Consider the following 27,549-nt stretch of genomic DNA (forward strand, 5'->3'; position numbering starts at 1 on the left):
TACCAGGAGAGATCTACCCTCTTACCTCCTTTATATTTCGTTGATGATGGAGAGCTGTACACACAGACAGAAACACACGAACCCTATTACTTTATAAAAATATAGATAGATATAGATATATGAATATATCTGTATTCGTAGCCAAACTGAATATTAAAATGCTCATATCTTTGGTTCTATGAGACAAAACTACATGAAAATTTGCAGGCTTGTTTGAAGATTATAATACTATTCTGTGTAAAATTTTATGACAATTGGTAAAAATGAACCAATATTTTCAAACCAATAGTGTGGGGTGTATGTATATATATATATTAGTGGCCTAGCAAAGCCACAGGGCAGAAAACTGAAGCAGCAAATCTGAAGCTGCCTGCCAGGACACTATATACACAAATTTGCCTACATTTGTATATATAGTGTTGTTTTGTTGTTGTCATCATTGTTATTTAGTTACCACCGACTAGAAAATATATTTATATATATATATATGTGTGTTTGTGTGTGTGCAAGTGTGCAATTTTAACTGGATTGGATTATTTGTTAAAAAACAAAAACAAATTTTAAAAAGTTTATAGTGCGGTGGATTTAGTTTTTGACATCTGCTAATAAATTTCCAGTGTGATATGAAGTATTAAAATATATTAGAAATTATTGTCTTAATTAAATCCTCCCTTATTATTCACGCTAATAAAGTAGTTAACCCTAAGGATTCTAACACTATTTTTTAAATTGAGACCTTTTATTCCTTATATTAGTCTGATCGCTTTGCATGTTTTCTCATTTGAATATGATATCGCGATTCTTGTGCACAAAAGCGAGACAGAGGCACAAATCAATAAAGAAAAAAAAGCTATAAAAAGAAAGAATAAAAACAATGAATTAAACTTTTTTTTTTAAAGAATTAAAAAGGAATAATAACAAAAATAATCAAATAATAGACAAGTAAAAAAGAAGAATGTGCAGATGTCCTAGCAGAGAAATGTTGACATTTCAAAGTCAAAGAATTTTTTTTCTAAAGATTGAAAATAAACAGCTGGAAGCCAGCCTAAATGTTGTCTGAAAAGCAAACAATGAAATACAGAAGAATGTTTTTTTTGTGTGCAAGTGGACAAGTTCCTTCCTTTGGTAATTTTTTACAAAGCTTTTAAAAAAATAAATAAATGGATCGATCATAGTCGAGGGCAACCCAAAGGTTTTCTTTTCTTTAGTTACCAGATGTAGAAAGAACGTCAATCCTTTCCTTAGATTGCTCTACTTAGCAAGGAGGAATCAAATATTATTTTTTGAGTCTTTCATATGATTCACCTTATAACCAATTATATGTAAGTAATGGGTGTTACTTTTTTTTTGTTTATTTTCAGGAAGCCATTAACACAAATACAATGAGGACATTGCGAAAACTGCCGCAAAAAAGGTGGGTTCCCTCTATCGAGCTAGAAGACTACTCATACCTGAGAATATCCTGTACCTCTACAAGGCCACCATTCATTCATACATGGACTATTGTTGCCACATCTGGGCTAGTGCATCTACCACTAGCCTCTCCCTCTTGGATAGGGCTCAAAAAAGAGTTTTCAATCTAATAGGTCTCACTTTGTCTACTAAGCTCCAATCCCTGTCCCATCACTGCAATGTTGCATTCCTGTGTCTGTTTTACAAATATTTTTATGGAATGTGCTCTGATGAAATCGTTGCTCTTGTGCCCCCTTGATGTACATATCTGTGACAAACCCGCTTAACAACAAAATCTCACCTCTTCACTGTTGAGATCCCTAAATGCCAGAAAGTTTTCTAATCTAACAGTTTCTGCCCTTGAACAGCTAGACTTTGGAATTCCCTTTCTGCTACCTGCTTCCCTTACTATACTGATATACAGAAGTTTAAATGTAACGTAAACCAACATTTTGTTAATCTTTCCTAGGCATGGTCCTAAATAGTAGCCCCTTACATCCAATTGGGGATATGCCTTGATAGGGGTGAACGTGAGTAAAAAAAAACGTGTTTATTTTTTTTAAATGGATGCATTTTTTAGTGCACAGTTATATCACCAAAGTTAAGCAGAGCATTGAGTATTGAGCTTCACATAAGTAACCATTTGAGGATATGCATGTTGGGAAGTAGAAGAGTCACATTCTCAAATAAGCCTTAGAAAGGTAGTAATCCATATTGAATTCTCTAGCTATGGGTAAAATAGTAGAGTAGACCAGACTGTAAAACTTTGGTAGGACAAATTGTTTCGAAAAAAGGAATTGCTAAAATAACAACAATCCTTTTCAACTTATTCCAGCAAAGTTTCCAATTATTTTAGATTTCTCCTTGTTACTGGACTTGTGTTAGAAGAAATGCTCCAGTTCTAGATGTTGTGAGTGTGTAATTTGGCTCAATTGTATCCCCACACGAGTTCAAAAAATGAAACATTATTTTCATGGCATGAGTATTTGTTCATATTTTTCAAACTTTGTGTCTGTTAGAATTTGATCATGAAGTTACAACTATCAGATAACTTTGATAATAAATTATTTCAGTGACAAATCACTACAGTTGAGATCCGCACATTTTTTTTATTTATCTTTTTAACAATGCTTGCATTTCAATATTCTAATATTTGTAAAGATGACTCACAGTAAGAGGGTTACCAATTATAAATACTGACCGTGGGTCACTAATTTGTAAGGGTGTGAGTCTTTGTCAGTTCAGGTCTGGTGAGGGAGATGGTCGGGGCTGCAGTTTGGTTGACTGACGTTGTGACCTCCATAATTTTGTCGGCAAGATCGGCCAAACCTTTGACTAGTTCTAGTGTAGTCTCCCAAGTGGACGCGAGTATCATTTTGACCCAAATGGCAGTCTATTGATGAATAGCCGTTTCAATATGTCTGGTTGGAGCTAGTTCTCACCTAGTAATTGCTTCATCCCCCTCAAAAATTGAGAAGGCTTCCTATCATCCAGTTCTTCTCTCATGAGGATCTAGCAGAGGTGTTTTTGTTGTGAATCCAATATTCGTTTTATCAATTCTTACTTAAAAGTATCATATGTAACAGGTCCAGGAGGAGCTATGATTAAATCCTGCACTTCGGCCAGTACTTTGTGCGATAGAGATGCCATGACATGGTTGAGTTTGATAAGCTTGCTGTGGATCCTTTGAATATAAAATTGGGCTTCTACAAGTTCGAACCATAGTGTGGGATCATCTGCCCGAAAAAGCAGGACTTTAACCAATACCAGCATAGTCGAATTTGATGATACTGTATCTTTCTCCATTATGTGCCGCACAAGTGTTCTGGTTTGCCACTTGTCCAGTAATTCATTGAACACAGTCCATATACTGCAGGCATTATGATTTACTGAATTTTGCCATCGTTATTTATTCAATGATCTATTAAAAATGAACGATCATGTCCCGTCTGAGTTTCCAGATTCATGTGTAGTCACCAATGTAAAGATGAGTAACGTTAAGGGGGATACCAATTATAGGTGCTGACTGTGAGTCACTAATTTGTAAGGGTATGAGTTGATGTTCACCAATTTATAATCACGATTTATCAATTTTTAGGAGCAAAGTTGCAGGTACAGGAATCTCTTAAAGTCAAAAACAGTAGAGTATCCACGAGATTTAAAGGTAAATTTAACGAGATCGCCGATTAGTAGCAACATGTCACCAGATCACATCCTCACATACATAAAATAAAACTATAAAAATATCTCTGGAAAGTAATGACACTTGACAAAAAACTCAAAATTGCACCGATATTTACTATAGCTAAGAAAAGAAATGTAAAGTGCAAACTATTTACCAGCAAATCTTGTAATCAATTGTACCACCAAATCTGTACTGAGACCACAGCATTGTTTGAAATTTGCTGAGCCTGTATCACAAAATGTCTGATTCCGGAAACTTCTCAGCCAAGTTTGAAGTGTTGGCAATAGGAGGTTATTTACACAGTACATGGTGAATGAAGGACCTGGCGAATAGAAGTAGAAAAATAATAGACGCAAGCATAAAAACAAAAGGTTTGAAAAATAAGTAAATAAAACAAATAAGAAAACAATTACTTATAGTAATTTTTTTATTCATTATTTTTAGTTAGCTGCAATAAATAATTCTGCTTTTGTTAATAATTGGAAGCAGTTGAACTTTAAAGAATATCTTTTACAAGTCAAACGATCAGGGAACCATAAGAGAACAGCAGAAAAATGTCATTAAAAATACACAGAGTTTCTTTCAACACTGAAAATGAAGCTAAAAAGCTGGCAGAGTTCAAAGTTTCAAAAGCAATGAAGCTGGCCTTCAGTAACAAAAAAGACCTCTCTAGCTTCTGGTTGTCTTTCAGGACGCATATCCCCTACTTAACAATAAGGCATTCATAATGCTCATACAATTCACTACAACAATGGATGTGGATTTTCTGATCTGGTGACCATTAAAACAAAATCCAGAAACCACCAATGATAATCGCCTTGCTGTATTCATGACGGAGCTGGACATAAGAGGCCTCATCACTCAACTCAATGGCAATGTGTCATTTTCAGCAAGATTTTCACTTTGATTTATAATTTTAGAGTAACTAAATAGCATATAAAACAAAACAAAATATATATATATATATATATATATATATATATATATATATATATATATATATATATATATATATATATAGGCAAAGTGTAAGGGGTTCATGAGTGTTGAGATACTCGGTAAGGGGGAGGAGACATCAAAGGTTGAGAAACACTGTACTAAACATAGAGGAAAACATGATCAAAAACTGTAGTTATTCTATCCAGTGCAATCGTGGTCATGAATAAAGAAGGAGAAACCAATCAACCTTATAAAATAATGCTGGAAGAACATTAATAGAAAGCTTTTATCAAAAGTTACATAGACAAGTAAGGCATCCACTATCACTCACATAACTAATTATAAGCCCTCTCTTTCTCTATCTCTCTATGTATGTATATATTACCATATGGGTTTCAAGAATATGGAAAGATTGTTTTTATAGGGATTTATCAGGATATATGAAGCTTAACCTTTGAAGATGGAGCAGGATGTCTTGTTTTTTCTTTCAATCTTTGTTTTTTTATTTTTTATTTCTTCTATTTCATTTTACATTTTCATTGTAATGTTTCCTAAGCATTTCCTTATATCTGCAATCTAACTCCTTTCTCTTCTTCTGCCAAGAAAAATTAGGCTTAAAAATTCCTAGGTATAAAGAGCATTTGTAACCACTCTTTCTATATGATATTACTTCCTTATTGAAGTGAGAAATAAATTCAGATATACCCATATTTATTTTACATTATCTTAAATTTCTTTATATATATACTAGCATGGAAACCCGGGATTGAAGAATGATCAACAAATGTTTCACCCTAGCACCCTTGCCTTATCAAAGAACCAAATGTTTATTTTATCTGCTTGCACCTTTTTGCTTGTGTGGTAATAAAACTTCAAATACACTTGGGATGTTAGGCTACATAAAGTGTTAAGTTTGGTTAAAATCGCCTGTTTTTTCTTTCATCATCTTTCTTATCAAAGACATTCCAATATAAAACCTATCTAAGAACACTGCTAGACACATGAAGTACATTTGTGCGAAATTTCCAAATAATCGACCCAGCCATTTTGGAGTCCATAGAGAACAAACTCACACACACAGACAATGTGCTTTTCATATAATCCTTTAGCAGGGAGACCCAACGTTGCCTGGGATTGAATGATAATCAACGAATGTTTCACACTCTCATATTTTTATTGCCATCGAAATTGGTGAAATTGCCCATTTTTTAATCAAATTAATTGATTGCCTGCTCTGCTTGGGGGTTCATTGTGGTGCCCCTGAAGGAAGTGTCACATGCCTCCTCACAGTGACTGAATAATACATTTTAGTCTACATTGCACTGCAGAGAACCTATTGTTGATTGTTATTTAGCATTTATATTTGCCCTCTACTGTCCTTACAATGATAGAGTAGCTATCTTTGAGAATCGCTAAGCAAATTGATCATACCCTGTCCATTGTGGAGAGTTTAATGTTCATAATGTTGAATGGCTAGTTTACTCAAATAAAACGGATGATGCAGGGAGATTTTGTTTTGATTTTTCCCTTTCTTATTACTAACTCAGGTTGTTAACGGACCTACTCGAGTACCCAATGCTGATGGATAATTTGCAAGTCTTTTAGAACTTTTTCTAACAACATGCCCTGAACTGTGCTCATCCTCAGTTCTGTCTACTAGGATCTTCTGATCACTTGGTTGTCCTTACAAAGATAAAAACAAAATACAACAAAATCTCAACTATCTCTCTTCATTGAATGGAGTATCAATACTCAATGGCTGACTGGGATGATTTCCAAACATTACTATTGGAACCACCCCTACACTATATGATAAAAAATAAAGCATTTTATATAGCATCTAACTTAACTGAAAGGTTAACTATCAGTATAGGCAGCTACATACCCTCCTAATAATTCCAACAGAAACCGAACAGCCAGCCTTGGTACACTTCTGAATGTGCTACTACCATTGTACACATAACCCACTATTTCAATTGTTTTAAACATAATAGATGTCTTAAAAGTCGCCTATAGAATTACCAGCAATTGCTGCAAAAGGATTATAGAAAACGCGAGAGTATCATATGCTCAATCCATCAAGTCCAAAATAGAAGAACAAAGACTTGATTCCCATGAGTTTTGGTGAAAACAAACAACGTCCTAAATAGATGCATGCCCTCTATCCCAGCCATCATTAATAAGCTTGAGGTGATTTCATCAGCATTTGACAAAGTCAAACGCTTTGCCAAGAACTTTGCAGCAAACTCAACCCTATACAGGTTTTCTACCTCCCGAATTTCCTCCCAAGACTGAAAACTGAAAATAATCTAAGTTACATCCACATATCTGTTTGTGATATTTCCACACTCATCAAGGACTTTGATACCAGCAAAGCAACTGGTCCTGACAATATTCCAGTTATAGTACTCAAAAGGCTGCAACCAAAGCTAACACCTATTCTTGCAAAGCTGTTCAATCAATGCCTAAAGGAAGAATGCTTCCCAACACTTTGGAAAAGCTTGTTAGTTTGCCCAATATTTAAAAACAGTGGATATCGGTCTTCTGCATCTCAGTACAGACTAATTTGTCTTCTGTGTGTCATGAGTAAGTTGCTTGAATCCATGTTAAATAGAGAAATTGTCAACCACCTCAGCAAAAACAAACTACTCAGCGACAAACAATATGGTTTTGGTCCAGCAAGATCTACAGCTGATGTACTGACTGTAATTTCATATAGGATCAGTGAATCTATCGATGGGGGTTTCCTCTCAAGAACAATAACTCTTGGCATATCAAAGGCATTTAATAAAGGTTGGTATAAAGGTCTAATTCACAAGGTTTCCAGCTATGGAATATCTGGACATGTCTTCTCAACCATTGAATCTTTTCTCTTTGAAAGGTTTATACAAGTAGTCATTGATGGCTAAAAATCTGAAGCTCATCCTGGGCCCAACTCTCTTCCTTATTGTCATCAATGATCTCCCAAGTCACATTCTAAATTCATTTGTTGATATATATGCAGATGACACTACGATCTATGGCAACACTTCAAAAGGTCAACAATGACCAAGATCTCTCCGAATCTCTCTCTTCAGACCCTGAGCATGTGGAGCAATGGGGCAAAAAGTGGCTGATTAATTTTAATGCATCCAAAATCAAGCTTTTATCTTTTTACCATAAATGCTTTGATGCTCACTTGGCCCCAACTGATATGAATGGCTCTTGTCTAAAAGAGGCTTCCTGTTTTGACAAACTTCTGGGTCTGACTTTTACTCCCAACCTGAAATATAAGACATCAAATCTGTTGCCAAGCTTGACAGAAAAAGGGTTGCATCATTTTACTGCTCCAGAAGGTATCTCCTGACACAATCTTCTACCTGTATAAGAGCCAGATATGACCTAAAATGGAGTATTGTTGCCATATCTGGGCAGGAGCTGCCCAGAGCATCCTATCCTGCTTTGACAAAGTTAAAAACCAGCTTCAAAACTTGGTAGGTAATGCAACCACTTTTCCATAGAGGAGACGCTGTGAGCTTGTGTCTGCTCTACTGTTATTGTCATGGCAAGTACTCATCTGAGCTTTAAGCTATGGTGCCCCAACAACAGTTTCTCTCATTCACTATTTGTCCCTAAATCTAAATACAAATTCTATGAAAAAAACTTTATTCCTAGAACTGCCTGTCTGTGGAACTCTGTTCTGCTGACCTGCTTTCCAGCTGACTTCCCCTAAATAATCTATTTCTACTCCATTTCCACCACTAACTATTAATATGCTTGTGTCTCAGTGACTACCATACACTCATTAACCCTTATCCTCGATTGTCTTTTGAGTCTTGATAAGTGGTGATTCCAACGTAAAAAGAAAAAAAATTTATAAAATTATTTTTTATATACAGGGTGTTTCAAAAGTCTTGGGAACATAAAGATTTTTAATAACTCAAAAACTATTAGGAGTTAAAAAATGAAATTGGTACCGTTGGAAAGGTTAAAGTTTCAAGTTTTGTGGGGAATCTTCAAACTTGCTCAATATGAGCACCATTCGTCACACGGCAGACATCTAGTCGATAGTCCATTTCCTGCCAAACGCGTTCCAGCATCTTGACGTCAATGGTTCCCACAACTGCCGTTATTCGAGCCTTTAGTTCGTAAATATCTCTTGGAAGGGGCGGCACATAGACTTGTTGCTTGACAAAGCCCCAAAGGAAAAAGTCACACGGGGTAAGATCTGGAGACCTAGGAGGCCAGAGCATGAGAACGTCATCACCTCGCCCAGATCTCCCAATCCATCTACCAGGCAGCCTTGTGTTAAGAAACTGCCTTACTCTAAGTCTCCAGTGTGGTGGTGCACCATCTTGTTGAAAAATGAAGTCATCAGATTCTGCTTCTTCCAACTGAGCCATTAACCAGTCTTCCATCATGTTGAGATAGGATTCACCAGTGATAGTTGCCTCTTCAAAGAAGAACGGTCCATAGACACCTTTCTTGGAAATTGCACAAAACACGTTCACTTTTGGTGAATCTCGCTCGTGCTCAAGAATTTCATGAGGATTCTCAGTACCCCATATGCGAGTGCTATGCTTGTTAACTTTGCCATTCAGATGGAAGGTCGCCTCATCGCTAAAAACAAGCCGGTCATCAAAGCCGTTATCTTCCAACTTCTCTTGCATTGCAATGCAAAAGTCACGGCGAAGTGGCTTATCAGTGTCCTTCAACTTTTGGACCAACTTGAGCTTGTAAGGTACCATTTGCAGTCGTTTCCTTAAGACACGCCAGACAGTTGCTGGAGCAAGCTGAAGTTCCCTGCTGGCTCTTCTCACTGATTTACGGGGGCTCCGCTGAAAGGCTGCCCGGACTTGCTCAACTGCAGCTTCTGAAGTTGAAGGGCGACCTGTTCGCTTACTTGGGCACAAACACCCATCTTTCACAAATTTAGCATGCCATCTGACAATGGGTTTCCTTTCAGGGACTTCTTTTTTAAATTTCCTGCGAAATGCACGCTGAACACATGTCCACGATTCAGTCTTTGCAAATTGGAGGACGCAAAACGCCTTGTCTTGTTTAGAGAACGCCATTACTGCACATGGAAAGATAAGACGAAAATCATTAGTATGACCAAAATCTTGATTAAGCAAGCTTTAAAATGACACCAGTTTCATTTTTCTACCTGGAATAGTTCATGAGATATAGGAATTTGTAATGTTCCCAAGACTTTTGAAACACCCTGTATAATAGCTTTATGTGATTAAAAATTAGTACAAACCGTTTTTTTTTTTTTACAGTATGCAGTGTTCGCATCAAGCAAGAAAAGTAAAGAAAAAATGGCTGCTGTATTTACTTATAGGCGTGCAATCTCATGAGGCAACAAGACTTCAGGGCATCTAATATGCATATGAAAGGCAGACAGTTTCAATAAAAAAACTTGTTGATCAGAGAAGGGATTCTTTTGGCAGAAGTGAGTTTTGTTAGATGTGTATTGAATTTTAATATTGAGAATTATGAAGAAGGAGAAGAATAGTTAACATAAATTGTTGGGAGACTACAGAATATTTTACAGTAAGCTATTTTGGTAAATGGAGAAAATGGGCAAGTGAGTAATATTAAGCAGTGACATCCTGGGGCCATTTACTGGAGAAGGCTTAATAAGCTAAAGCTAGTTGCAAAGCTGCAAAAAGATTAAAGTTGTAGCAACATTGATTCCGATGTATTTGGAAGTGAATGTGCTAACGGTCTATCTGGAAATGGAAGAGGCAGACCAGACCATTGCCAAGAGTATCAAGAACAGATTAAAGACCACAAATTTAGAGTGCATTTTTGATGAAAACAATAAGCTTAGAAGAGTTAACTGGACTGGGGAATCGATGGATGTATATGCAGCAGAAATAAACTGTATAGCAGGATTGGCTGGATATACTGGATGCAGCCTTGAGAAGATCATTAAGCTGCCTGTTGTGAGTGGTTTACCTGACCGCATCTCTATGGAACTACAAAGACTAACTAGGATTGAAACAATGGAGGTAGAGATTTTGAGCCATGCTAGAGTGCTGGCAAAATCCCAGTGAACTGGGGGAAGTTGCAGCCTCTACAGTAAACAATCTGAGTTGAGAGTAGCGGACGGTGAGAAGATATAAATTTACCGGTAAATGTTTCAGATGTCAAGGACCCCACCTGATGAAAGACTGTAGGGAGCCACAATCAGGCAGTATCTGTTTTCAGTATGGCCAGGTTGGGCACATTAGCAAGGATTGCTCTTCACTTCTGGGAAACAAGTAAAAGAGTGCTATTGCACCAGTAGTCACTCCTTTAATACTGCAAAGGCGTGTAAGAGTTTGTTGCCACAGATGGTGATTACTGTTAATGGGAAGAGGGTTAGAGCCATTGTTGATACCGGCTATACCACTACACTTATCACTACAAGTATCGCCAACTCCTGGAATGGAGGCAGCAATATTAGAGCATTAGATGGCAGAGAAGTGGAGTGTTGTGGAGGGGCCAATGCTGAGATCATGGTGAGGAATATGCCACTGTGACTCAGTGATTGTGCTGAATAGGCTTATTGTGGAAATTGATGTGGTACTGGGCCTAGATGTGATAGCCTGACTGGGAGGAGCTACAACTGCTAAAGGCCACCAGGTGCAATTTGGCAATGTCTACCAAGAATAAGAAGTGCAACCAGTAGCAATACTATCCAACTAATTAAACCTAGGCCATGTGAGAATTAGGATGAAGATTTTTTAGCCTATTTTGATAGCGACAAATGGACATTAGAGTGACAATGGACTGCAGAACCACCTGTGTTGATAAACCAGGACAGCTGCTACAAAAACATACTAAAAAGAGAGATAGGGTCACAGTTTGAGAAGGAAGTTGAAAGGTGGATCGACAAAGAAATCTTAATACCATGATCAGGGAAGGTTGAAAGAATTCTGCCACTCATGGTAATGGTTCAACCTACCAAGAAGGAAGTCAGGCCAGTATTGGATTTCTGGTAATTCAAAAATATGTGGCTTGTCACACCAAAGATGGAATTGACTCATGTGAAGAAGTCATGAGAGAGTGGAGGAAAATGGAATGAGCAACTAAAATTATAGACCTAAAGTTGGCCTACCTTCAAATTGATATGAATGAAAAACTATGGCGGTATCAATTGGTTGAGTATAAAGGTCAGATTTATTGTTTGACCAGATTAGGATTTGGTCTGAATTCGGCAACAAAAATTATGACAGCAGTTCTTAAGACCATGTTGACCAAAGATGAGACCCACCTGCTTTTTATATCAATAATGTACTGGTGACAATGCAGAAGTGACGGCAGAAAGAGTGAGAAATCATGTAAAAACATATGGCCTGATGGCTAAACCAGCCGATTCGTTGGAAAACATAGTGGCTTTGGGATTGAGATTGCAGCAGAATAAGGCAGGAAAGTTGATGTTTAGACAAGGAAAGGAGATCCTCAAAGTTAAGGGTGACCTAACTAAGCATGTCCTTCTGCTCGGAAGTTTTTAGAGATCTATGTGCAAAGTGGAACATGAGACAGTATTTTAGAGCTGCGTATTGCCCAAGCTGTGGGATCAAGAAGCCAAATTTCACTCTCAAGAAGGTGTATTTTGATATAATATGGCACTGAAGCCTGGCCAAGATGAAATATCAGTGCCACATCGATCTGTTTTTACATATGAATAGTAACATTCGCTGTCCATCACAAAGAGAATCGAACAAACACAAGCAGAAATCATGGTTGATGAAGAGGTGTGGGTGAAACCATCCAATTCTCATTATGCAACACACTGGGGAAGAGGTACTATAACTGAAGTGCTCTCCAAAAACAAAGTGGCAGTTGACAGAATGCCATGTCACATCTTAAACATATGGAGAAATTCCTTGCCAACAGAGGAGGAGGTTGATGAAGTTCCACAAAAAGAACCGATACGACGATCGCACCATGAACAAAGATGCTTGGTGTGGTTAGTGAACTATGAGACTAATTACTTATCTTTAAGATCAAGAGCGCGTGTGATTAAAAATTAATACAAACCTGATATTTTGTACAGCATGCAATGTTCATGTAAAGCAAGACGACTAAAGAAAAAAAAATGGCCACTGTGTTTACATATAGGCTCGTGATCTTATGCAGTAACAAGACTTCAGGGTATCTAATATGCATATGAAAGGCAGACAGTTTCAATAAAAAGCCTCTTAATCAGAAAAGGGATTTCTTTTGGCAGAAGTGAGTTTTGTCAGATGTCTATCGAATTTGGAGATTAGAAATTGTAGGAAAGAGAAGAATCAGCCGTGTATTGAATTTTAATGCCAAGAATTGTGAAAAAGGAGAAGAATAATCAATATAATTTGTTGGAAGACTGCAGAATATTTTACAGCAGTTTACAATGCAGAAGTCAAGGATCATAGTTCAATTTTATTTTAAACAGAAACATGCCCCTGTCCTATCAAAGAACCTACTGTTGATTTTACATGCCTAGGCCTTTCTGCTCATATGATAAAACTTCTCAAATGTACTTGTGATGTTAGGCTATATAAGGTGTTAACATTAGTCAAAATCGCCTGTACCTTTTTTTTATCGGATATTATTGATTATTGATACTTATCAAGGACATCCTGATACAAATCTAAGAACATGATCAGATACATAAAGTATATTTGTGTAAATTTTCATAAAAATCGACCCAGCCAGTTTGGAGTCTGTAGGGAATGAACTCATACATACAAAGTTCTTTTTATATAATAAGAACATGATAGTTTGCTTATAGCATATTTGGTAAATAAGAATATAGATATTTAAGGCTGTATGTAATATGAAATAGAATCCAGGATGGTGGAAAATATTTTTATATTTCGAGAGAAATCTCCCCTTCTCAAAAACAAGTAGAAAGTTTTTTTATTCTATTAAATGAAAAAAAAAAAAAATTAACAGGCACAATATGTGAAAGATTTGCTAAAAGATAAATAAATTTCTTTTTAAGAAAAATATTGCATATATTGTCTTCAATTATTTGATCTTGTTTGTCTTTTTTATTGTTATGGCTTATTCCGCATTGCATACATCGTTATTAAATATATATATTTATCTAAAAGATGGTATTTTTCCTATTTTTTTTTCATTCTTCACATTTGATAAATAAAAAAAAAATGTAAAAAAACGAAAAATAAATGAAAATGAAAACTTTGAAATAAACTGGAATCTTCAACATTCTTTGACTTAACATATAAATCGGTTCATGTGAAATCATTCTACCGAAAACCATTGTCTTTTTTTTTTAAATTGCACATGTACACATTCATCCCATTCTGAAGTACAGTTAAAAGCAACTAATTTTTATTTAACAAACAATAATTCGAAAGACAGTATACCAAAAATTATCAAATATTTTTTTTTAACAAAACAAAAAAAACATTTGCCATTTTTCACTTACATTAAGGTCAACACAGTCATCATAATAGCAGCTAGAAATCGTTTACCAATCAAATTTCATTTTGGTCCCCCAACAAAAGGAAGGTGGACCTGTAAATTCACCCTTGTCCATTCTTCTATTCGTCTGTCTGCATTTTTCTCAATAACTATGCCTTGGAATTTGTTGAAGTTTTGCACAAACATTAAACATGATATGAGTAAAAATGTAACAGAACAGATTTTCCGGGAAAACTCTGGTTGCCCCCCCCCCCTAGGGGTGCCTCTTGGGTTAAAATTTTTTTTTTTTTTTTACATGGGGGTCACCACTTATCAAGGCCCAGAAGCCACTCAGGAATAAGGGTTATTGCGTGTACAGTAATCAATGGGATAGTATCGTAGTAATCGTTAGTATTGGAGATTTGATAAAGTGTCTTACTTAAGGGGGTGATTCATCAGGAATTTGGACTTGAATTTAAATTTGTCGATTCATCAGGAAGTTGGACTTGAAGACATCCAAGTTGTAGTTAGGTGGGAAACAAGCAAACGGAAGAGAGTTCCACAGGCATGCACTTCTAAGAAAGAAGCTTTGTTCATGGAATCTACGTTTTGATTTAGACACAGTGGGGAAAATTACTGACAGTGGTTTCAGCTAGATGGGTGTTTTTCAGCTAAAATTGACACATTTGTGTTTATTAAAAAAATTTTGATCCCTTGGATTTTTATAAAACTTTCTGAAAAGTTGTAATTAACTGATTTCTATATAATTTTGTTTGTCTCTACTTTACAATAACTTTTGGGTTGGCTTTTTAGGGCTAATAAAAACATTCCATTTTTGGGACTATTTAACCATATTTTTCCAAAATTTTCTGTGTATGTCTATTTAGCAGTTTTGCATGGTGCTGAACTCAATTTAAATATGTTAAGGCCTTTGGGACATTTGGACTAAATGGGAGGGTGGGTAATGATGGACTTAGTCATTTCTTTTTTGCATGGTACAGAACTCAAATTTACATATTTTAAGGCCTAAAGCTGCACCGTTTGTTCATTTTCACCAGGATTTGACATCTCCTGGGAACTTTTGGGTCTTAATGGGGAGGGGGTAGCCAACGCTGAATTTAGTCATTTATTTTATGCCTCGTTCACTAAGTCACTCACGGGGTACCATGCATGCTCCACTTGTTATTTTATAAAAATAAAAATATTGGATGAATTTGCAAAAATTTTGGTGTACAACTTTTTTTTTTTACCCTAACAGGTAAGTACATAATAAAGTTTTAGTGCAATTATAATTTTTTAAATATTAGGCAAAAGTGGATAAGTGTAAGAAAAGATGTACAAAACTTTTTAATTAAATGAGGATTTGCTAAGAATGTAAAATGCAAATTTTGTGGTTTCTTACCTGGAATATCAGCAGTGTCTTTGAGAAGTTCAAACAACATGTCCATAGTCTGAGGCTGGTAATTGCGTGGGCAAACAGATGTTGCACTGACTAAGCCATCCAGTATAAGAAACCACACGTGTAGTAATCCACATTGGTTATCGAGTGCATTTAGAGTGGGTGTCTTATACTGTTCCATGCCATGTTCTGGGTTGATTGCTTCGGACAAACAGGCTTTTTCTGCAACAGGAGTGGTGGCAGGCACCTCTAGTCCAGAGTCTTGTGACGTTATACTGTTGCTATCAGTCGGAGTGCCACTATCAGCCCTTACACCTCCATTGAGAGTCGGTGAAGTAACAGAGTCCAAGCTGCTATCTATGACAATGCTTTGTGAAAAACTGGGATGCCTAGAAAGCTGCTTAGGTGGTTGGTCACTTACAGATGGAAAATTCTGTTTGAAAAGCTCAAAGTCCATGTTTGGAATAATTGGATCCATAATTTCTTGGAGGAAACCAATTTGTATTCTAGAGAAATTAGAAAAAAGGGAAAATTAGAAAGTTAATGACCTAAAATATCAATAGCTAAAATATCACTAAAGAAAACCTTCACTGAATAAATATATAAGAAAATTGATGAAAATAAAAATTTAATAAACTAGCAGTTCAGCCCGACTTTTCTCGGGCCCTATGTACTGTTCATAACTTTATGTGCATGTGTATTTATATATATTAAAAATTTTGACTCACATCCAGGTAACTTACATCTAAAATTTCAAGTGTTTAGACTAAAAATTAGCGGAGGAGTTTGGTAGAGTCTGCAAAGGTCAACTCTTAAACTTTGACCAAAAACCGATTAAAAAGCTTGCCTTATGTTTGAATACACTTTATGTAAAATTTCAAATGTTTAGACTAAAAAATTGACTGAGTAATTTGGTAGAGACTGCAGAGGTCAAATTTTTTTTTTTAATTTTGACCCCTTAACATTTATTGTTTTGGGCTCAAATCAAATGAAAAAGTTTGATCCATGTCCAAGTAACCTACATCTAAAATTTCAATTGTTTAGACCCAAAATTGATGGAGGAGTTTGGTAGAGTTTTCAAAGGTCAAATCATTGAACTTTGACCCCTTGCAGCAAAATTTATGGCTGAAAACCAATTAAAAAGATTTTCGCAAATCTCAATACCCTTTATGTCAAATCTCAAATCTGTAGACTGAAAATTGACGGAGTAGTTTGGTAGAGAAATGTGTACACACACACACACAGACAATTTCATTTTTATAGACATATAGATTACAATGTTTATTAATCCATCACATATTTAAACAACGAATCAGATTAAAAAATAATCTTTAACCTATATATTTTCAAAGATATGTTCTTTTTGTCGGAAGATAAAAATTGGCAAAGAATGTTTTACTGGTTATTATAAATTTGAAAATATATAAAAAAAAAAAACCTCTAGAGAATTCAGCAGCATCTTCAACGGAAGCAAGTGATCAAACAATCTGAAGAAAAAAAATCTGTAATCCAAAGTGTGAATGGGTTATTGTGGATTACTCAATTTATCGTGAAAATGACTTTTTGTAATTTATTCAATTTTTATTTTCATCATTTTCCTTGTTTGTTAATTGCTCTAGTACATTGGGCTTTTTATTATCTCGATAGGTAATAAAAATAAAAGTAATATTTATCTTTCTAATTATATATTTATCTTATAATTAGTAGAATAGAAAATTTATGACATAATCAATATTTTGTAATCAAGATCCAAAAATTCACCATCAACAAATATATTTCAGAGATTTTTAATTATCCATAATCTCATCTTCAGCACAAGAATTACAATTTGTTAAAAGCAAAACAAAACTGTATAAATAAAATTGGTTTAATTGTGATAACCTATTTCTATTCAAAAGAAGGCAACAATTTTTCCGCCTACATTTCACAATCATCTAAAACATCAAAAGAACTTCTTTCACACAAAACACCAGCCTCCATTATGAACTATCGCAAAGTCCATGTTTTATCAAAGCGTAGTAAATTGTAACAGATACATTGTTATGCAATTAAATGAATTATTTAACCTATATACATAAGATGTAAGTTTAAACATTCAAGGCAATTTATGTTCTTCCCCTGCCAAGTGATTGCATTTATTACATGTATAAAAACAGTTCCATGATATTACTACGCATAGGCTTAACTCTAAAACTTGATGAAAGTTAAATCAACTTATAAAAGAAATGTTCAGAAATATCTCTTTTATGTTACAATTTGCTTTTGTATGTGAGAATTCTATCTTCAGTAAATGCCAAGAAACTTTTTTAAACAAATTATTTGTCCGATTTTTAATAGTGGGATTCAGTTTTCTATATGTTTATGATAAACATTCACTTTGGAGTTGATATATAATAATATATGGAAGTGAAATGTGACCAGTTAGGGTTGAAGACATGTTGCATATGATATATGATTAATATGTAATGCGAGTCTTACCGATAGGCTTAGAGAGATATGATTGATGTGCAATATGAGTCTTACAGACAAGCTTAAATCTGTATTTTCATTTTCTAATCAGTTTGATTTTATGAAGATGGGGCATCTTACCGGATGCCAGACATTCACACACTATTTCAGTCACTCCAACCTAGAGATCTTTTTAAAATTTTAACTGTTCCTTAGAGTGCAATTGTTTGAATCTCTCTTGCACTTAGTTCACTAGGTATATTTGTCAGTTTTTGAAATTCTTTTTTATGAGTCCAGTTGCTCCTATAATTACTGGAATGGCGGAGATCTAAAGATTCCAGTTTATTTTGATACAGTACATATCATAAGGCCTTGCTATTTTGTAATCTTCTCCTTCTCAGCTCTGTTAAGACCAGCATCGTTGGAGACACTTACTTCAACTAGAATTGGTACTTTCTCTCTCTCTTCTCCCATATCACTATATCATTATCAGGCTTAACAACTCCCGTTTTCCAAGTATGTAGCTGTAGGAATTTCATAGTCTCAATGGATGGTATATAACTTATTTCCAACTGTTCTTTGTGGTATATGCTCCCATAATTTGCTGCTAGACTGGATGCTCAGCATTTTACGGATTTTTTAGTAGAGATATTTGCGCACTTTATTGTTGTGCACTGTATAATAGTCATCCTTCAGTAGAACTTTACAACTTGATGTAAGGTGTCTCACACTCAATACTTCTGTGTGGCAAAACCTGCACTTGTTATTACCGAGACTACTCATCTTTTAAAGGTATTCGTTATCAAGCCTTCATCTTGGGCAACCATTACTATTCTCTCCTAATCATGGTGTAGCGATCTTCTTTCCAGTCTATGAAGCCTTCTTTATCTATATATTCTTGTAATGGCTAATCCAGGATACGCTTGGCACATGGTTGTTTGGCCCATTTTTTCAGTTTTTTGCAGTGGAAGGTCTTTGTGTATTTTTGTTGACTCTTCTGGACTATTTCCATTGCAGGCTTGTTTTTCATTTCTATTTCATTTAAAAGACAATATTGCCCAAAATGTTTGGCCAGTTTTGTGATGGAGGTTGTTCTACTTGCTCTTGGTGTTCATATACCATCTTAAGGTTTGGATTCTAAGAGCTTATTACATATTGCCCTGTGCTCACAATAGTGGGTCGGTGTTTCTGGTCAATGTCCGAGAAACCTATACTACCTACTCCTCTGGGCAAATACAGCTTTGGTGGATACTGGTTTCTGTATATTACTCTGTACAGTGCCAACATTTTCTTGTTTCTAACTTGTTAATGTCTTTTTATGGCCAGTCAATAATGCTAAAACTATATATTACTACTGGAATGGCAAGCTGGTTAACAACAGTTTTTATTTGTAAGTTGTATTTTGCAAATTTTTCATATATGGCATACATATTCTCTGCTTATTTTTTTTCTCTCTCATTTTGCCATGTCGGATAAAGTAATTTTCTTCTATTCCAAGGTATTTGTATTCTTCCTATTCTTCTAGGTTCTTGATGTCAGTACATGAAACCAGCAATTTATTAAAAGCAAATGTTTTTTTTTAAATACTTTCTTCTATATTTTTAGTAAAGTGTTGTTTAATATGTAAGTTTAGAAGAAAATAATTCTCTGCTCGAAATTTCAAAAAGTGATTTTTCAGCTAAAAACAGTGAAAAGACCAACACAATTTCACATTGACTTTATGCAAAAAACTTAAATCCTAAAAAATTTTGAAAAAAAAATTTCCTCATTAATTTTCTGCACAGAGCTATACAAGAATAGAATCTTTTATTTTGATATTTATCATAACTCTTAATACGATGACATTTTTTTATATTTATCATAACTATCATAACTATCATTTTTTGATATTTATCATAACTATCATAAAAAAATTTCCTCGTTAATTTTCTGCACAGAGCTATACAAGAATAGAATCTTTTATTTTGATATTTATCATAACTCTTAATACGATGACATTTTTTGTACTATGTCTTCTATGTACACTAGCTAGAAGTAATGCAACATGGCTTCTTGTTGTTGATACTTTTATGTTTACACTATTTTTCAAATGTTTCTTGTCGATACTTTCATGTTTACACTATTTTTCAAATGTTTCAAAAATGTCCATTCAACTGTTACTGATAGATTATGATCATGAAGATATTTTTGGGAGGAACAAATAAATTTGCAGAAAAGTAAAATTACCAATTTTGAAAAAAGTATGGTCATTTTATTTTTTCAGCAAATTCATTTGTTCATTAAGAAAAAAAGGAATATTCCCATTTGGATGTAAGGATCTGTATCTATCTTTCAGAGAGGTTACGTGAGGAGTTAAACAGCAAGATATTTATTTGCATTACATTTAAACTTCTGCATGACAGTACAGTTAAGAAAGCAAAATAAAACAGAGGAAATTCCCAAATCTAACAGTCTGAGAGAAGAAACCTTTGAGGCATTTAGGAACCTCAACAGTGAATGGGATGGGATTTTGCTGCATGCCGGATTAGTCAGATGTATGTTAAGAGAGCACGAATGCAGCAAGTTCATCAGAGTACATTCCATTAAAATACTTGCAAAACAGGCAAAAGGATGCAACATTGCAGCGATAGGATAGGTGTTGAAGCTTGGTTGATAGTATAGAATCTATTAGATTGGGGACTTTTTTAAAACCCTGCTTAAATAGTAATGGGTGAATGGTGGCTTTGTATAGATAAAAAATACTTTCAGGGTGAGTAATTTTCTAGCATGATAGAGGGAACCCACATTCTTGGCAGCAACCATGGCAAGGTCCTTAATGTAGTTGTTCCAATTCATGTTGCCTGTGATTGTTAGGCTTAGGAGTTTGAACGATGAGCTCTCAGGTAGAATATTATTAGTCATGGCTATTAGTGATTGAGAAGGTTTCTTGTAATTGTTAAAGGAAAGAAGCTTAGTCTTAGTAGCATTAAATGTTACCATCCATTTATGGCCCTATTCCAATACAGACGAAAGGTCATTTTCTAGAATTTCTACCATTGCCTTGGATATGTGTACATTCGTTTTTCCCTCATGTCTATTATAGAGTGTAATGTCATCAGCAAATATACCCATCTCAGACACAATTTTTACAAGGTGGTCGTTTATGAATATCAAGAATAATAAAGGTCCAAAGATCGACCCCTCCCTGAGGCACACCTGCATTAATATTGTGTTGTTTGGGTGTACATTCATCAAGGACAATCTGGATTTTCCTCTTTACTATGAAGGATCTGATTGTGCCTCATATTCATTGAGTAATACTGTATGATTGAATTTTCATGAGATGACTTTCGTGCCAAACCTTGTTAAAGGCTTTGGGCATATCAAGGGTTACAATCCTAGCTTCGTCTGTCTTATCCAGTGCATAGTATATGCGTTCAGAGATTACCATTAAGATATCCACAGTAGAACAGGTATGCATAAATCCATACTGTCAATCAGAGACAAGTTTAAAAATTGTGTCTGAGATGGGTATATTTGCTGATGACATTACACTCTATAAAAGACATCGTTCAAACTCCTAAGCCTAACAATCACAGGCAACATGAATTGAAACAACTACATTGAGGACCTTGCCATGGTTGCTGCCAAGAATGTGGGTTCCCTCTATCATGCTAGAAAATTACCCTGAAAGTATTCTTTATGCATTGTCGAATCTTGCTACTCTGATAGCTGGAAAATTGCCTCTGAGGCATCAATATTTGAGAATTCTAGTGAAAGATCTAATCTGCTTAATTATCACCCTATCGATCTCCTCCCACTCTTCACTAAAACCTTTGAGTCATTGATCAATCAAATGCTAGTCCACCACTTTTTAAAACTTCTCAAATATTGATGCCTCAGAGGCAATTTTCCAGCTATCGGAGTAGCAAGATTCGACAATGCATTTGTTATAAAGTTTGGAGAATACAGGGGCTAGCTCAGTGAAGCATTTCTTTATTAGTATAGCAGGGATAAGATCATGCTCACACACCTTAAGGGTGTCTAGGTTTTTTATGATATCATGAACATGAGAACAGGATGATTTTCAAATCATCAAGTATGGTTTCTGTTCATAAATGAAATTTAGGAGGGAGTGGCTTGTAGAATCTAAGGTGAGGTTGGAGACAAATCACCAGGCAAGCAGTTCAGCCTTCTCAGTTGTTGTGCAAATAACCTCATAGTTGTTGGATAGTAGAGAAATTATTGATTACTCTTTATTTACTACACTATTATAATTTTTCCAAAAATATTGTTTTCCTGGTCATTTCAGCATGTCTTCTCTTTCTTGCAACTGTTCTTTTTTTTTTTTTTTTTTTTTTTTTTTTACAAAGGCATCACCACATTATCAAGGCCCAGAAGCCACTCAAGGATAAGGGTTAAAGAGTGTACAGTAGAAATTGGTCAATATAGTAATCATTAGTAATGAAAATTTGGTAAATTTAATAACTTATATGGAACGGCTCATCAAGAACTTATTTACTTTAGACTTGAACACAACCATATTGTAGTCAGCCGGAAAGCAGGAAAACGGAAGACAATTCCACAGGCGTGCAGTTCTAAGAAAGAAGCTTTGTTCATGGAATCTACGTTTAGGTTTAGGCACAGATAAAGAGTGGGGGAAATTATTGATAGTGTTTACAGCTAGACGAGTGTTTCTTGTGAAAGTTTGGCGAGGGGGGACCAAAGATTGAAGCTCAGTTGAACACTTTCCATGAAAATAACGATACATCAGAGACAAACTCGCAACATCTCTTCTGTGAGATAGAGGTTGCAAGGAGGAGAAAAGGACATCTCCTACGAGGCTACGAAGTCTATTTTGAACTCTATCAAGGCAGGACAAGTCCTTTCTAGCAGCTCCTGCCCAGATGTGGCAACAGTATTCCATCCTTGGACGTACCTGGCTCTTATATAGGTAGAGAATAGCATCAGCAGTGAGATATCTACTGGATCGATAGAAAGATCCCACCATTTTTCCAGCGGCCTTGGCAACAGATTTGATATACGTGTTCCATTTAAGATCAGGAGTAATGGTCAAGCCCAGAAGCTTGTCAAAACTTGAGGCCTCCTGAAGACGAGAGCCATTCATTTCAATTGATGACAAATGTGGATTAGAATGTTGATGATGTAAAGAGAGAAGCTTGGTTTTAGATGCATTAAAAGTAACCAGCCACTCCTTTCCCCATTGTACTACGTGCTCAAGATCAGAGGAGAGAGAATTGGAGAGAACTTGGTCGTTTACTGTCTTAGATGTGCTACCATAAATGGTAGTGTCGTCAGCATAAATGTCTACAAATGATGTAAGGATGTGATTTGGAAGATCATTAATGTAGATCAGGAAAAGAGTTGGGCCCAGGATGGATCCCTGAGGGACACCGGCATTAATACTGTGAGCTTCTGATTTTTGCCCCTCAACTACTACTCTTATGAACCTATCAGAAAGAAATGATTTAATAATTGATAAGACTTTTCCAGCTATACCATAGCTAGCGATCTTATGAAGTAAACCTTTATGCCATACCCTATCAAAGGCTTTAGATATGTCAAGAGCAATTGCTCTAGAAAGATTGCCACCATCGAGAGATTTGCTAATCCTATGCGATATAACTGTAATGACATCTGCTGTAGATCTAGCAGAACGGAAACCATATTGAGTGTCACTAAGAAGGTTATTTTTGTTGAGATGTTTGATTACTTCTGTATTTAACACAGATTCTAGCAACTTACTCATGACGCACAGGAGACTTATTGGCCTGTACTGAGAGGGGGATGAGCGATCACCTGAATTCTTAAATACAGGGCATACTGATGAGGTTTTCCAGGGAGATGGGAAACTATTCTCCTTAAGACAACGTTTAAACAGTTTTGTAAGTATGGGCGCTAATTCAGGTTGAAGTTTTTTGAGTACTATAATTGGAATACCATCAGGGCCAGTTGCTTTACTCGAATCAAGGTTTTTGATTAGCTTCGCAACATCACGTACAGATATACGTATATCACATAGCGTGTTTTCTGATACAGGAGGAAATATTGGGGGTTGGCGATCTTGGTCGCAAAGGGTAGAATTTGCTGCAAAGTTCTTGACAAAGAGTTTGGCTTTGTCTGATGCTGACGAGATTACCTCAGGTCCATTGATAATAGTTGGGATGGAGCACACGCTTCTGTTCAGGATTCTGTTTGCTATTTGCCAAAACTGGTGGGAACCAAGCCGCTGCTCAGCTACTTTGGACTTAACAGATTGAGCATACAACTCTCTTGCGTTCCTTATTACTTTCTTACAATGGTTGCTGGCAGTCCTGAAAACGGCTTTAGTTTCCATACATCTATTACGTTTGAAGCAGTGGAAAAAGTGATTTCTGTGCGCAATGGCAGCAGCACATTCTGGAGAGAACCATGGCTGGCTGTTAGGTTTTTTCTGAAACTTTTTAGAGGGTATGAAATGGTCAATACCTACAATTAACCATTCAGTTAGGTCTAATACTATAGAGGACACATCCTTTTTAAACATGGAATGCAGAGGTAGATCAGATATAAATGTACGGAAGCTATCCCAGTCAGCCTTAGTGTATCGATATACTGTTCGATGAAGAGGTACATCTGGGGACTTATTACATTTCATTTTTATCTTAATTGATACAACAGAGTGGTCGGAAGATCCAAGAGGCGACAGAACAGAAACTGAACATAGTTCAGGGCAAGTTGTGAGAAAAAGGTCTAGTAGGCTCGCATACTGGCCATCATTATCGGGCACACGGGTAGGTTCCTGAACAATCTGAGTGAGGTCATAGGCAATGGAGAAATCATGACAGAACCTCCCCTCATCATCGGTCTTGTTTGAGTGGGTCAACCATTCAACGTTGTGAACATTGAAGTCTCCACATACGTGAATGTTAGCTGAAGGATAAGTAGAAAGGACTTGGTCAATTTTCTCAGATATGCTTTGAAAGATAGTAACTCCACTGTTGTGGGGGCGATAGAGAGTAAATATAAATGCAGTAGTGTGAGCTAAAGCAACCCGGAAGCACATATAGGGTAAGTTAGGATCTATTCTTACAATGATTTCTAGTATGTATAAATTTTTACCTATTTGACTTATGTTGCAGGAATCAGTGGAATGCATGCTTCTTTTGCATAATGGTTGCTGCACAATTTTAAATGTGAAGCTGCCCATAAAACTTTGTTTAGGATTCAATGAAAGTATTCTGTAATTTTGATATTTTAGTAATAATTAATAAAAAATTCAAGTCGGACGGTTTTACTAAAATAATTAATTTTTGTTTAAATAATGGAACTTAAAATTGTGTCTCGATGAAGCAGAAATGAGCATTGCTTATTTTTATTGATCGTTCTGTTATTCTGGAAATAAAAAACAAGAAGCAAGTGCATCGATTGTGGATTATCCAATAAAAACGTGTCTCACGAAAAACATGTACGGAGATCATATGAAATGGTAGAGAGTATGTAAAATACAATTGCAAGATTGAAATACGAAATACTAATAATGTTACTACAAAAATATGTATTGTACATAATGTCTTTCCAGTAGGTGACAGTACATAAGGTCTTTCCAGTATCTGACAGTACATAATGTCTTTCCAGTATCTGACAGTACATAATGTCTTTCCAGTATCTGACAGTACATAATGTCTTTCCAGTATCTGACAGTACATAATGTCTTTTCAGTATCTGACAGTACATAATGTCTTTCCAGTATCTGACAGTACATAATGTCTTTCCAGTATCTGACAGTACATAATGTCTTTCCAGTATCTGACAGTACATAATGTCTTTCCAGTATCTGACAATACATAATGTCTTTCCAGTATCTGACAGTACATAATATCTTTCCCGTATCTGACAGTACGTAATGTCTTTCCAGTATCTGACAGTACATAATGTCTTTCCAGTATCTGACAGTACATAATGTCTTTCCAGTATCTGACAGTACATAATGTATTTCGAGTATCTGACAGTACATAATGTCTTTCCAGTATCTGACAGTACATAATGTCTCTCCAATATCTGACAGTACATAATGTCTTTCCAATATCTGACAGTACATAATGTCTTTCCAGTAGGTGACAGTACATAATGTCTTTGCAGTATCTTACAGTACATAATGTCTTTCGAATATCTGACAGTACATAAAGTCTTTCCAGTAGGTGAATAGTGAGAGTAGATCATAATGTGATCTTACAACTTACTTGTTGCATGATCACTTAAAGAAAAATATCAAGCAAGACTAAATATTAAAGGAAACCAAACTAAAAAATTTTTTTTAACAACATAAACCAATCCGTATAAAAAATCACTAACTGAAAAGATTTATGGATCTTTTGTTATCAAAGCTATCATGAACCCATGGAGAGAGACGGACTATAAAAAATATGAGATCCAAATTTAGAATTACCGCGACATGAATTACTAATGATTATTATGATTTAGAGCCAAATTGCTGCTACTATTCATCTTGTAGTTAAGATGGGAAATGCACAAAAAAGCTTCCCAATTTTTTTAAAAAGCTTCCCAAGTTTATTAGTAGTTTATGCATCTGTATCTCAAATGCTTATAAGATGGAGATTCTTATCTTGTGTTATTTGAATTATACTGTTTTCATGTTGAGTGTTCAATTCCACCACATTTCAGCTGATATAACCTCCAGCCTTCTTCAAATGTATCTTGTTGAACTCGAGAATCTGTACAAAATTTCAAATGGAACTCTTTCTTTAATCCACGGGAGGAGCATCCTCTCATTCTGTCAGCCATAACCAGGTAAAAGTCTTAAGTAATTCACAATAGTAATCTTCATATCACCCGCACTGAGGATTGAACCTTCAACCTCCAGAAAAATGTCACTTACTATTGACTTTTACCTGATACTTTATCCTTTATGCTATGGTTCCCTGCAGCGGTTACATCTGCCAAAACATTATGAGAATAACACTCGGAATGAGAACGGTAGTCCAAATAATATTAATTATGAATCTCCATCTCAAAAATTCAGAAACATGACATCTGCAATAAGAGGATCTTTTGATGATGATTACAACGTAAATCCAGTATCACTTCCAAGTGGGTTATACGGTGTAACATGAAACTGTTGAAAGTTTTTGATTGCACTCATTTCGATGTAGAAATATGTTCATCAATTAAATCTATAAGATATCATGAAGAAGGGCAGTGATCAAGCCATGTTTGCTGTGAATAGAGATGATGAAATCTCACAGTGCCTGACAGGAAGATACATTAGTTCTTCACAAGCTGTTGCTTCGATATTTGTTTTCAAAACGAAACCAGCTGTTGTTTGCCTTTAAGCTATCCTCCAGGCCAGAAACAAGTTTTTTCTTTGAGAAAATGTGACTAAAGCCAAATGAGGTCATGCCAAAGAACATTTTCACACTTTTTTTGTAATCATTCTTTGTAATCAGAATTTATTTGCAGATGTACAAAAATATATTATTCAGCAAAAGAAGGAAGATGGATAAAATTGTCAAAGGTTTTAGCTTATATATACACCATCTATCCTGAATGTAAGACCTTTATTATTTTAAACCTTTTTTTTGTCACAAAAAAAGGTCATTGTTATTTGACATTTTGAAAAAAAAAAAAAATCAAGGACAAATACATCAATCATTTAAAGAGAATCATTGCAAACAAGTTCTAGAAGATGCTGAATAAACAAATCAGTCATCAGAGATTTCTTTGTTGTTTTTTGCTTATGTTG

At 35.5% G+C, this 27,549-nt stretch overlaps 1 protein-coding gene across 1 annotated transcript in view; it reads right to left on the reverse strand.

Annotated features, from left to right (window-relative positions):
- Positions 1-27,549, reverse strand: part of LOC145291392 (brefeldin A-inhibited guanine nucleotide-exchange protein 3-like) — a 230,040-nt gene that overhangs the window by 35,510 nt on the left and 166,981 nt on the right. The window contains exons 26-27 of the mRNA XM_080137186.1: positions 15,363-15,865; positions 3,792-3,959 (exon numbers count right to left, since the gene is read on the reverse strand). Of these exons, the coding sequence (XP_079993312.1) occupies positions 3,792-3,959; positions 15,363-15,865 (671 nt within the window). The remainder of the gene's footprint in view (positions 1-3,791; positions 3,960-15,362; positions 15,866-27,549) is intronic.

The sequence above is a fragment of the Euprymna scolopes genome, chromosome 12 (assembly GCF_053919585.1).
Source record: "Euprymna scolopes isolate OS-2025 chromosome 12, ASM5391958v1, whole genome shotgun sequence".
In the NCBI taxonomy this organism is placed as follows: Eukaryota; Metazoa; Mollusca; class Cephalopoda; order Sepiida; family Sepiolidae; genus Euprymna; species Euprymna scolopes.